General features: G+C 40.9%; 2 protein-coding genes across 3 annotated transcripts in view; one reads left to right on the top strand and one right to left on the bottom strand.

The window, feature by feature from the left end:
• The window catches only part of vta1 (vesicle (multivesicular body) trafficking 1), a 51,028-nt gene extending 50,706 nt beyond the window's left edge, over window positions 1-322 (bottom strand). For both annotated transcript variants that reach the window (XM_069657697.1, XM_069657698.1), the window contains exon 1: window positions 154-322. In XM_069657697.1, coding sequence (XP_069513798.1) covers window positions 154-244 — 91 coding nt within the window. In that variant the 5' untranslated portion in view covers window positions 245-322. The remainder of the gene's footprint in view (window positions 1-153) is intronic.
• A 4,210-nt stretch (window positions 323-4,532) lies between these two features.
• Window positions 4,533-7,573, top strand: gje1a (gap junction protein epsilon 1a). The gene is made up of 4 exons (XM_069657363.1): window positions 4,533-4,571; window positions 5,251-5,433; window positions 5,917-6,114; window positions 7,376-7,573. Exons 1-4 carry the CDS (start codon window positions 4,533-4,535, stop codon window positions 7,571-7,573), a joined length of 618 nt encoding a protein of 205 aa, XP_069513464.1.
• The last annotated feature ends 5,173 nt before the right edge of the window (window positions 7,574-12,746 follow it).

The raw sequence follows: 12,746 nt of genomic DNA, 5'->3' as shown, positions 1-12,746 counted from the left end.
CTTGGTGGCTCCTTAATGGTTTAAAACATTCATTGTCTGTTAACATTTAATGTATCAAGTACCTCTTTGAAAAAAGTTAGAGGCTAAGCTAACACACAGGTAAACAAAGCTGGGATGCTAACACGGCTAACCATAGCTAGCACACAAACTTACAGTAGTAGGCGACGACCGGGTCCCGTTTCTCATGTTCCTGCGCGGTCCGCAGGTGGTGCTGGATGGATTTGAGCTGCGGCGGTAACGCCATGTCTCTTTAGAAATCCTCCAGGAGACAAAAGTACATCAGTGAGAAGAGGCTCCTTGTTGTTGTTAGCAAGTGTCTCCCTTTACTTCCGCGTCTGAATTCAATAGCCAATAGGAACGCCCGCTTACTCGGGATAGATGACGTCACCAGCTGTTCAGACGCCGCTCCTGGATTCATGACAGTTTGGTTTCTTTTATCCAGTATATCCAGTAAAACACGTGCAGGGGAGGTTTAGACTGGACATATACTATTCTTGTGACTCTTGTGATTTAAAAAAAACTATTTACCTGATACTATTTTGTGTTGAGCATTTCATAAGAGAGATTAGAAACTTAGGATAAGCATAGTCTGAGTTTGGACGGCAACCATGCAGCAAGATGTCTTACTGAACGCACTCACAGTTCCAGTAATGTGCATTATGTTTGTTATGAGCTGCCATACGAGACAAGGTACGGTTTTTATTCTTTCCTTCCAACTGAGAAACATATAATTCAATTTATGATGTGAGAGTTTCATATAAAGGGGAAGGTTGACTGTGGGTCTTGCATGTCATGTAAAACATCAGACCTTGATCGTATGACACACAAACTGTTAAGAACCATTTAGGAACTTTGAGTTGGGTTTCAGGGGCAACAAGGGTTTCATATTCATGGGGAAAAAAGAGGTTTGGAGTCCTTAGTTTGTTTAACGAGACCTGTTAGTAAAAATGAGTTTGTGCCATAGGAACCGTAATATGAACTGTGTGTACACAGTGACTTTCTCCTGCAAAGAATCCATCTGTCTTTAAATCCATGTATGAAATCTTCTCTTTATATTAATGTGACCCGTTAGTTATTAGTTTATGAATTCAAAACTCAAGCAGGGCTGCATCTTATGGGACTGCTAGTCTTTGGAAAATAAACGATCTAAGTAAAAGCAGCAAAGCAACTTGTGGGAGCTGGAAATGTTCAGACTTTTTGCTACACAAACGATAGAAGGATTACTTTATTTTATTAATTATTAAAATTGGTTTATTTTTATTTTCTGAGGCAGCTGTATCATCTGATAAACCCTGCAAAGAGACCGACTCAGTTAGAGACCAGATGGTGAACACAGTGAAACATTTAGCAGCTTAAGAGACAGTCATTTTTCTCAGGGGTTGGTGGAGACCAAAACCAGAGCAAAAAGAGAGGGAATATTGGACTAATATTTGGTGGACACAAACACGACTCAGATGATGAAATGATCGTGTTGTATTCATCTTTTTGAAAACATATTAGCCAGAACAACTTGATAAAGTAGCTGTTTAAAAATGTTTAAAAACTGCTAAATTCAACAGAACAAACGTGCTCGTTTTTGATATTAACTTCAGCTCAGAAAACTCCAGGTTTCCCAAATATCTTTGCAGAAATGTTTAACTTTGCACAAACTCTCTCACCTAACACAAAGAGGTTGTGAGTAGCGCCCCCTGTCTGCTCTCACGTCAACACACATCCGTCCATTTTTGGTGGCTTACAAGGTAAAATGTGGAGAATAAATGCTCTCTCAAGGTTTTCACAAAATTACCACAAAACGTTGATGTTTTATGGCAAAAAATCTGAATGGGCGATAACAGACAACAGAGGCAGGTCAACAACAATCAGAGGAGCTTCGACCTCGCGTTCTTTGTCATGAGGCTTCTTGACTTCACGTCAGGTTCGCCTCACAACAGATCCTGCAAAAGGCTCACATGCAGTTTCAAGATTTTTGCTGAAACCTTTTCAGTGATTTGGGCTTCAGCAGCTGCAGGTAGGCGACCGAGGAGATTTAACACACATTCAGGAGTCCACAAGAAGCAGAGTGGGAAAGAACACATTGATGGGCTTATCTTCTGCTCACACCTGCACACAGCGGTTCACTGTGTGTCGATTCATTCAGTGGATCATTTAATGTCCAGGTTTCCAACACGTCTCCAACCTTCATCATCAGATTCACTTGTTGCAGTCGGAAATGAGATGAAAGCACTTAATGACAAACAGCAGGGGAAGCAGTGGCAGGTTAAAGTCACACATAAACAGCTCTAACAGCCTTGGGGTCAGTCTGTCTCTCAGAGGTGCTTTTAGGTGACTAACAGCTCGTCTGAATCAAAGGAAATGTGCGTAAACAGCCGGTTAATGCCCCGGTGGTCCGGCAGAGATAAAGCAGGCTCACTGAGAATACATAGCAGGAATCAGGAGGTTTCTTAGCTTCACTTTCTACTCACTTTAATTTTTTAATTTCTGTCCCCGTGCTGTGAGCTTTAAGATTAAAGCTGCCATCTGGAGCTTTTGATTCTGGCGCTTCAAGAGGCACAAACGGACCAAAAAGTTCACTCAAACTGGCCGAGTTCCTCCCTCTCTTTAGTCACAGATGGCAGAGCTTCCTTAGAGCAAGAGAGGGAACAAAGTGAGTTGGAGTTTGATCATGAACTTCTTTAAGACAGCCAGTCTGTAACTTTGATCACAGACATTTGACGCTTTCAGATACATGATTCAAAAGAGTTCTTGGAAATTAGCTGCATTTTTACTCATGTAAACAAACTTTTAACTCCAGTCAGCTGTTCATGTCTTTATGTCAACACCTGTCAGTAAATGTGGGAGTGGCAGCATGTTCCAGAGCACATTATAAACCTTTGATTGGAAATATTGGAGCGAGAGGATGTTGGCGAAACGTGGAAGGCGACGTCATTCTAAAAGAACCAATAAAGATGAGGTGTATTACAGTAGTAATGTGAGATGTTTCTGTGACATGTAAAAAGAGCACTTTGGTTTGTGTATATTTATTTGTTGGATTTTCCTGCACACTTTATGAATGCTAGATTCATAAATAATTACACTGTATATCTTAAATTAGGATACATATTGGGATATATCTGCATGTCTTACTGTTACGTTTCGTTACGTCATCACTTTCACTGATTCATTGCGCTTATACGCACAGGGTCGATGCTCCTGCTCTGGAGCGAACAGTGAGCAGAAGTTGGCTGTCAACACTGTAACAAGCACGGCAAAGTAAGTACCGGTTATACCGGAAGTAGTAGGACTGGACCTTCGAAATAAAGGTACAAAATCCCGAACAAGGTAATAATGTGATTCTTACAGTAGTTGGATACTTTGTGGAAAATCCTCATTTAAAAAGTGTGAGTGATGTGTTTTTCTGCGCGGGTCTTTTTTTTCTGACTAAAATGTTTTATTTCAGTTTTTATTTGTAATGTTTTTTGTACTTGTAATTAGCTGTAATGGTTAAATACAGTATGATTTACAAAGTGGAGTGATTTTAAAGAAACAGCTGCACTAACCTGTTCCGATTGAATTTCCCTTTCCCTTGTCCCTCAGTACCTCGCCTCTGTATTTTCAGCTGTTCTTGTCAAGCGAACGTGTTTATTTCGTAAGCGGAGACCGGAAGTACCCCAAGCTGATTCCGTCTGACTTGACTCTGCTCTCTGTCCAAGCAAGGTCCCGTAACTGGCATGAGTTTAGGATCCGTGAGTGGAAAAAAGAGGGGGGAATGAACAACACGCCGCCTGGATTACGGTTGGTGTGTGGACTTTTTCTTTCACTTTGTCCAGTTTGACTCTTGGAGTTTAAAGTTTGCTCGGGGTTCTGTCTGTATGAGCTGCTCGCTGGGACTGTGGTTGGGACAACAGCAGCTCCATCAATGCTCTTCCAGAAGTATTTGCAGTGCAGGGTGTGTTGTCATCACTCCTTTTTGAGTTTTTATTATTATGATGAAGATGTAGTCATTTTTATCCAAACTGTAACAAAGCAGAGTGAAAGCTTTGTGTCAACACGAGCAGAAGCTAGTGTTTGAAAGCAAGTTATTTGAATTCAAACTTAGCAAAGAACGGGGACTTTTCAAAATAAAGCTCCACATATTTAGGATAAATGTATAAATACAAGTAAATGTTCAGCTGAACTCTAAACAGTTTGCTTTGTATTTTGTTGCATGTTTGCCATCTCTGTCTCTGCATTGTGTGTGACAGGAGGTTGTTTTTTCGCTGACATAGTTCTATAGGGATTATAATGCAGGGACCACATGCCCTCCCCGGCCATTGTTGGCCCCTCTGTCTCTGTTGTGCTTTTTCTACTGAGCGAGTCAATTGATGGAGGGATAAAAGGAAAAAAATATGCATTGACACGGGCTTTCAGGGCAGAGAGAGAGAGAGAGGGAGAGAGAGAGAGAGGGGTCAGTTGCAGAGTTTGGAGCCCTAATGTTGGTGGCCTTTAACTGGTGCCAGCAGCAAACCGGCCATGAGGGCCCAGAGCAGCCCTGGAGTTAAACCGACAGGCAAAACATGTCTTTAAACTACATCAAAAACTTCTATGAAGGATGCGTAAGTAGATGAAAAAGCAGATTTCAGAGTGGTGATTGTTTTTCATCCAGGCACTTTTTACCTCTCAGGATTTGACAGCTACGAGGAGCGACGGCGAACAATTATCCCTCTTGAGGCTTAAATATAAAGACATTGATCTGTTTTCATCCTCAGCTGTTTCATCCATCTCAGTTGTACCGTCTGCATGAAGCAAAGTGACATATTTTTAGTGAGAGTATCATTAGGGCCTTTTCCTGCTAAATTGTTGGTGTCAGGAGAGAGCAGGTACCGGGAGGAGGTGGAAATGTTTCCTCTGAATGGGTTTTGTTTCAGCTCTCAGGGCCTCGGTGGTGCAGCTGCATTTATCTGGCTGACAAAAGCTATTTTCTCTTTGTCTCTGACGGCCTGTGTGTGTTTGTGTGCATGCATCTGTCGCTTGTGCTGTGAAAACCTGAATGCTTGGTTGTCACATCATATGTGAATCGCCCTGTTTGTCTTTGCATGTTTGTATGTGCGTTTATATATTTGCGGATGATATATAATGCTGTTGTGTCTCCGTGAGCACAAGAGTGTCGTTGTCTTGTTGCCCTGTCTTTATGTCCATGCTGGCATGTGTAACATTGTATAACTGTGCTTGTATGTGCTGTTCATGCCCTCTTACCTGTGTGTGTGTGTGTGACACGGTGTCTTTGTGTTCCAGCTCAGGCCTCCGACGGTGATAGGCCAGTTCCACACCTTGTTCTTCGGCTCGGTGCGGATGTTCTTCCTGGGCGTCCTTGGCTTCGCTGTCTATGGGAATGAGGCGCTGCACTTCAGCTGCGATCCTGATCGCAGAGAACTCAACCTGTACTGCTACAACCAGTTCAGACCCATAACACCTCAGGTACGACTGAAATGAATTATCTCCTCCTTTGTATGACTGGTTAGATACATCTATATCATAAATAGATCAGCAACATTCTTAAAATTCCACCTGAGGCCTCTTTAGGGACAAACAGAAATGTGTCCTGTTAAACAAATTCATTTGCAATCAGGAAACAACCTCAGGCTGTGTTCAGCAAAATGGTTTTCTCAATGTTGGTAGAAAATGCAATTTTAGAGAGGTGAAAGATTTCTGCACTCGGAACTCGGCTGGGTTCTGCCAGCCTCAGTTATCAAAGATACAAATATCTTATTTTATTTACCTGGAATATCTCTATGGCCAATATGAAACGAATAACAATTTCCTCCACTCCACCTAATGCTTTTTCTTTTTGCTGTCTTCCATCATATATTTCATGATTCCTTTATTCTACTGTATATCCTATTGTCTACTGCTATTGGTTCTTTTTATATCCTCCCTTTGTTTTACTTCTTCCCTCTCCAGGTCTTTTGGGCGTTACAACTGGTGACAGTGCTGGTTCCTGGGGCGGTGTTTCACCTCTATGCAGCCTGTAAGAACATTGACCAGGAAGAGATACTTGAACGACCTATCTACACCGTCTTCTACATCATTTCTGTTCTTCTACGCATCATTCTGGAAGTCATCGCCTTCTGGCTACAAAGTCACCTCTTTGGCTTCCAGGTCTGTTTATTTCTAATGATTTCAAACTTGATCACTCAATGAAATGTTACAAAATGTCCCAGTGATGCATTGACCCATCCGTTTCAAGTTGCCTCTCGTGATTATGGTGACACAACGGCATGCAGAGTACACCTTGCAACCTTTTACCAGGGAATTCCTCAAGTTCCTTCAAAACTCTCCCTGTCGAGCTAGGAGATGTGATCCCTTCAGGATGTCCAGAATTACATCAACTAGCTTCTTTTTTTTAAGCAATAGGGAAGCAGCTCGATTGCTGATTCATAATGTAGAGATTCTCAAAATATTGAACATGGTAAGGGAAGCCACCAGTTGGCCAACTGGAGAGAAGTTAACAAGCTTGTTAGCTTCGCTTGTTTCCAAATCTAACATTGGGAAGTCCTGCCTTGCCCAGTGGCCACCATTCCACGAGGTTGTGCTAAAGTCCATATGATTTGATAAAGTTCTGATAAACCCTGCTAAGAGAAATCGGAATGACAGATTGAATTGAGAACAGAAAAATACAATATTTAAATAAAGTAGGGAATAAACATCCAATCAGGTAGGTCAGGAGCAGAGGTTGAATCTTTCGACAACAAACGAGGCGAAAAGCGGTCAGGCCAGTGGTCCACCAGAGAAATGTTCAATGCTGATAACAAAGGTTCCATGCTGATAATCCCTGTACTTTAAGAAAGTAGTACCGCCCTAAGTTCCCAAGACTTCCCAAGACTTTTTCAGACCCTAGGCCTCTTGTTGAAAAAGCGCTGACTACCTCTTAAAGTCTCACCTGTCTGAGGAAAGGTCCTGCTGTGGAAACATAGCTGTAGTTATTCTGCAAGCAGGATAGTGTCCAAGATCATGAAAGCATTTAAGGATGGTTCCTGAAACATGACAGTGATATAATGATCCTCCATTGTCCAGCACAATACCCCTTATTGCAACACAAAGGATTGCCCTTTGGCATGAGGTGCCGGAAGCTCCCAACATGACTGTGTTGATGAAACATCTGTCAGTAATGTGTCACTCTGCAGGTCGGTATAGATCACAGTTCCTTTTGAACATTGGATTTTGCACATGCCAGTTACAGCTAGTAAGCATTAGCTTTGCCAATGACTCAACTTGAATATCAATCACTGATGAGACTGAGGGTGGGTGGGGTGGGGTGGCTTCAAAGTAAATCAGAATGACACATAAAGATTGTACAATCAGTGCTTGGAAGTTCAGATCAGAAGTGTCACCACCTCATGTTTGTTTCCTCTCCCCCTAGGTCCACCCACTTTACATGTGTGATGCCAGTGCTCTGGAAAAGGCCTTCAACGTGACTAAGTGCATGGTACCCGAACACTTTGAAAAAACCATCTTCCTCAGTGCCATGTACACGTTTACTGTGATCACCATACTTCTCTGTATTGCCGAGATATTTGAAATACTCTGCCGGCGGCTTGGTTATCTCAACAACCAATGACACATAAACACAAGCACACATATAATGACTAAGGGTGTAAATATATGACACTATTTCTGCCAGTTTTTATCGGGCTCTTGGTTAGCTACTGCTGGACTTTGACAAAACAGGAAGCTAACGAAAGAGCAAAACCTCACCTGTCGTTAGTCGTGAGTGAGTTGCGCCAAGAAATTTGAGATGTGCGACAGTGTCAAAGCTGGAAAGTCTGAAATATTCTCTTGGTGTTATTTGCCCTAAACTAATCAGTGATCCTCTCGAGTCGTATTTCAGACATCAGTGGGTCTGTACTGGCTGTGTCCAAGGGTCTTGTATGGACGTGGTGGCCAGAGAATATGCAGCCCCTCTCCGAACCATGGTGGATGACATAGAATGAGTTCTGGTTTTCTTTTTACTCAAGATGACTTAAAGTCAGGCTTCATCTCCAGGGTGCTACTAAAACCTCTGACCGTGGTGGAATTAGATCACAAGAAAAGTTTGTCACAAACATGGTGGAACCTAACCTCTTTAGTGTCCCTCAAACCCTGTTGGAGTTGTACCGAGTTGCACCTCAGATCTGATACTACTATAGAAGAAACACTTTGGAAGTATAAGTTGCACCTGTTTGCCATTTGCCTAAGGGCCTGATGTGCACTAAATACATCAAGGTTCATCAAACAAACTTGGTCCCTCTTCTTTGGACTTTGTTCATCAGGGGCTGCCAACAATTGACCCGAAGAGCTTAAGATTTCTATAGGTGCAGAAGAAAGGTATAACTCAAAGTCTTACCTTGCTATGTAATAACAGCAAGCATTCATTCTATTTAGCTATTCATAAAATTCTGTATAAAAGTGCAGATAAACTCTGTAGTCTAGCTTGTCTCCAAGGTGCTGATTAAATATGACAGGCAGAATTCAGAGCTGGCAATGGATTATCACGTATGTCATTCTGAAGAACCTGGGATTCAGCAACTCCTGCCAGAGGCGACTGAATTGCAGGTGCCATTGCTCCTGACACTTCCATGTGTGACAGTTATCGCTTCCAGTATGTCTGTCACTGCTTCCAGCTCGTTATGACCTTTACTTCCATCAACGTGGGTGCCACAACATTGTTGTGAACTCCTGATGGAGTTGTCTGCCTCTTCTAACACCTGTTTCAGCTTGGTCGGTCTTAAACAACCTTCAACTTCGCTTGTAGAACCGAGATAGGCTGCCTCACACGGGGCACCAATTTCATATGCCAGCAATGGCCCAGTTCTCTTCCATGAGATATAAAGGCATCTTCTTCCAACAATGTATTTTGACAATGATGCCTTTGCTAAAATCTGTTGAAATGAAGTGTTTTACTCTTGGAGGTTATAGATCTCCCCAGAGATGCAAAATGAACAACACATCGGTTGATGTAACGATATTTATATTAAAAAAAAAGAATAGATTTTAAAAACGATTACTGACTTACACAAATTATTATTTAAGTTGGGTATACACACGTGTTGAAATGAAAAATTATATAAGTATTAGTATAGAGAACTTAAATTTGCAATGTTATCAAGTATCTGGGAAAAAAAAGTACTCAACTGCCAATAGAAAAAAATACTGCACAATGTCTGTGCCAAGATTTTAATACAATTGTGCAAACAAATTAGCTTGTAGTATTACGCATAATACATTCTGTTATTTTGCCTTTGGTGTAACTGTCAATGTATTTTGAAAATGATTACCTCTAATGTTTTGTAATGTATTTTTTTAATCAGACATCCATCCAACTTTTGTTATGAAGTTTTCAGCAATCTGTTTATCATCTCAGGTACAAAATTGCATTACCAGACAAAAGTGGATCAAACCCGTATTTCAAATCCTTTTCAACCCTTAGATAATCTTTTCCTACTCTGAGGGAGCAGATTTCCTTTAGCTTTGAGGGATCCCTTAGCTCTGAGGGATCACTTCAACTGATCCCGACCAACAGTGCCAAAGAGCTTGTTAGTCTGCTAGGGTTTAAGAGGATTTGAAACAGGTGTGTGACTCCTGTGGTTTGGGTTCGTCTGCGTTCTGGTAACTGTTAGTGAAGGATGGTTTTAAAAGTTGCCTCTATAAGTTCTATCACCAAGACTAATGCCTAGTTTAAAAAAAGTAGAATTTCACTTCAATTCCACTAGAATTCTACTCTTCAGTTCAAGTAGGAGACGGTAGAACGTGGCAAGTAAATGGCTTTAATAAAATTTGGGGAGCGGCTCATAAATTTCATCAAGGGCACAATGTTAAAAGTAGAAGGTCACTGAATATTAGGCAGTCTTTTCAGAAAAGACCACATAAGGCAAGGGACTTTTCACTTACCTTGTCTTCCATCTTTGATGCCTTGTCTGAGATATTTCTAGCGCCTGTAGCCTGGTCACACCAGAATGAAAATCAGCATCTTTCACAGCACAATCAAATCATGTTAGTGTATTGGACATCAGTATCCTTAGGAATCTTTTAAAATGTAGTCCACTTTGGTGAAAACAGATTTCCACCATTGACAAATAGCAACCAATCTTTTCATAGCTGCCATAAAGCTAATGGAGAGTCAAAACCGAGGAAGCTATCATAGTTTATAGCTATCTTTTAGATAATCCTGCTGGCAGTTGAGACATGATGTGTGGAAATTGTTAGACATAAATCTATGGCACAATCATGTCTCTTGAAAAAGACCATTACCCCACTAGCAACAAAGCTAACTAGCCGACTGCTTTACAACTATGGAAGCCAATAAGCATTGAGAACTTTTGCGACTAATAAGTGCTCGCCTGCTTCCAGCTAGCAAGCAGGTTAGCGGCTACCTCCTCAGCTATAGTACTTTTAAAAACAACCATGCAGGTAGTCACCACACCATTTAGCCCCTCGCACCAATTATTTCAATTTGGTTCCAGGGATGAACTCGCTTTGCCAATCTCTGGTGTGACCCGGCAAATATGTTAATGCCATAAGCATCTTAAGTCTTGAATACTAGGTCATAAGCTAACCATTCAAAATACATGACAAAATGTTTTGTATGTAATGTTTTGCTCAGGAGGGCAAGGTATCATTATCACTAGCCAAAAAAGAGATGCTTAAACCTACAGGCTAGTCTTGGTAAGGAACTTGTTTGAATTTGTACATGAGCCTGTGTTAACTGTCTTGGAATGATTGATTCATAGTTAGCAACTTGGAGAGCAGATGGGTATATATTGAAAGTTTGAGTCGTTGATAAGATTTTGGTGAATAACTGTAGGAACTGGAATTTGTTTGTTTTAATGCAGAAAGAAATCAAACCAAAACCCAAACATCAGATTGAAGCTGAATTGGATCTTGTGACCAGTACACCTGTACATTGGGGGTTTGGAGTAAAACGGAGAACCATTTTCAAAATCAGGGAGTGTATATTAAATAAGTGATGCTTCTTTTGAGCCCTTGTATCAGGGTCAATTGTGAAAATTCATTAATGATGCATCACAGACTGCAACACGTTGAAAACTCATTTTAATTATTCTATATTTGATTTTGTGGAACGTTTGTCACAGGTTAGTTGTGAAAATGGAGCTTGAACTCATTTGTCTCTCACCGAGTCCTTCACAGCTATGTTAAAGATAAGAGGCACACTTTCTGACCAATGCAAACACAATGAAACAAAACTCTGTGGTTCTGTTCGTCTCATTGCTGTTCAGGTGACCAGTTATTCTCCTACTTGTTTTGTCTTGAGATGATTGATTAAAATGTTCGACAATGGTCTTTGTTTCATTTTTGATTGAGTTATTGACTTGATATGATATGTGGAAATATTAACTATAAAAATCTGTTTGATTTGAAAGGTATTTGCAATCAATAATTGCCTGTACAAAACACCATATAACAATATTTCATTCATTACATTTTACAATTTATTGCTACACTTGGAACAGAGGTCTTTATGTAAGAACAGAAAGCCCAGTTCACGCTCAGGTTCAAACTGATATTTCTTAATATCTCTTGAAACTTTGAAAACATACATTTGCAGAGGAATGCAGAATCTGTTGGCAAGTGACAAGATTTCTGTGTCTGAAGGATTCTGGTTTCTGTTTCTAGTCCGAGTTGTACGGACCAACCACATTTAAGATTGTAGTCCCTATAAACAGATACCTGGTCAGGTATCTGGATATTGACTGGCTACACCTGAAGCTGTGAAACAGTGACCGTTGGCCCAGGAGGCTAAATAGCCATCAGACAATACTCAATGGGTTCTGAGATTGTCTTGTGGATTAACTTCAACCTGTTGTTTCTCAGATGCAAACATATATTACACATAAACACAGTTACAGGACTTCATATCACTTAATGTATAAGGCAAGTGAACAAATATTACTTATAAACACAAGAAGTTATAGTGACTTGATCATTTGTCAGTGGTGAGAAACAGGAAGGCTTTATTGGTCAGTTATGTGTTCACATCTCAGTGTACATTTATAGACATCAATGAAGCTAAAGCAAGGCAGACGAGGTAACATGAATCTGTAGACGAATGGTTTTTCATGGCTTTGGTTGTACAAAGGAAAACCGGACGTGTAGATAGCAGAAGAAAGGGAGCACACTGGAGTCATCAGATGTTCTCTTGTTCTCTAGAAACAGATATCTGCATGTGAGACCACCTGTTACAGACACCATCACTGAACTCAAACGCCTTTTGAGTATCTCAAGTTAGTGGTCAGAACGTTATAACGACCAGCAGACAGAAGAGGAAGTCTTGGCCCATATACCCAACATTTGTTACCTGGAAATGAGGGAGCTACACCGAAAGCCCTGAACTGTCGGCCATCGACCCCTGATGGATACATTTGGAGTTGATGCTGAAACGACTGATCTCTTGAAGGTGGTTCTACTCAAGGCTCAAGGTTTTATTAGCACCACAATCATTTCCATTTGTTCAAGTAGTACCTGTTCGCCTTAGTTGTACCTGAGCTAATGTTAGCATGCATAGTGAATATGTGAACAGAAGAATTTCTAAATACTTCACATTTGGAGATAAATTCTATGACTGGTACCATAAGGACATTATTAGGATAATTACAATCTTGGAAACCATCGACTACTGTCTGTGATTATATGCAGATCAGCCATCACATTATGACCACCTGCCTAATATAGAAGTGGTCCCCCTTTTGCCGCTAAAACAGCCTTGACCACTCGACTTCTGAAGGTGTGCTGAGGTA

The sequence above is a fragment of the Semicossyphus pulcher genome, unplaced genomic scaffold (assembly GCF_022749685.1).
Source record: "Semicossyphus pulcher isolate SPU_LCO1_2020_fin unplaced genomic scaffold, fSemPul1.0.p SCAF_11, whole genome shotgun sequence".
NCBI classification, from domain to species: Eukaryota; Metazoa; Chordata; class Actinopteri; order Labriformes; family Labridae; genus Semicossyphus; species Semicossyphus pulcher.
Note: the sequence above shows the minus strand (reverse complement) of the source record. Positions and strands in the feature narration are given on the sequence as shown.

What these genes read in the sequence shown, in the direction of transcription:
- gje1a (XM_069657363.1), top strand. Translation starts at nt 4,533, where the DNA reads ATGTCTTTAAACTACATCAAAAACTTCTATGAAGGATGC. An exon ending in TCAGACCCATAACACCTCAG is followed by an intron (nt 5,434 to 5,916) that starts GTACGACTGAAA and finishes TTCCCTCTCCAG; the next exon opens with GTCTTTTGGGCGTTACAACT. An exon ending in GTCACCTCTTTGGCTTCCAG is followed by an intron (nt 6,115 to 7,375) that starts GTCTGTTTATTT and finishes CTCTCCCCCTAG; the next exon opens with GTCCACCCACTTTACATGTG.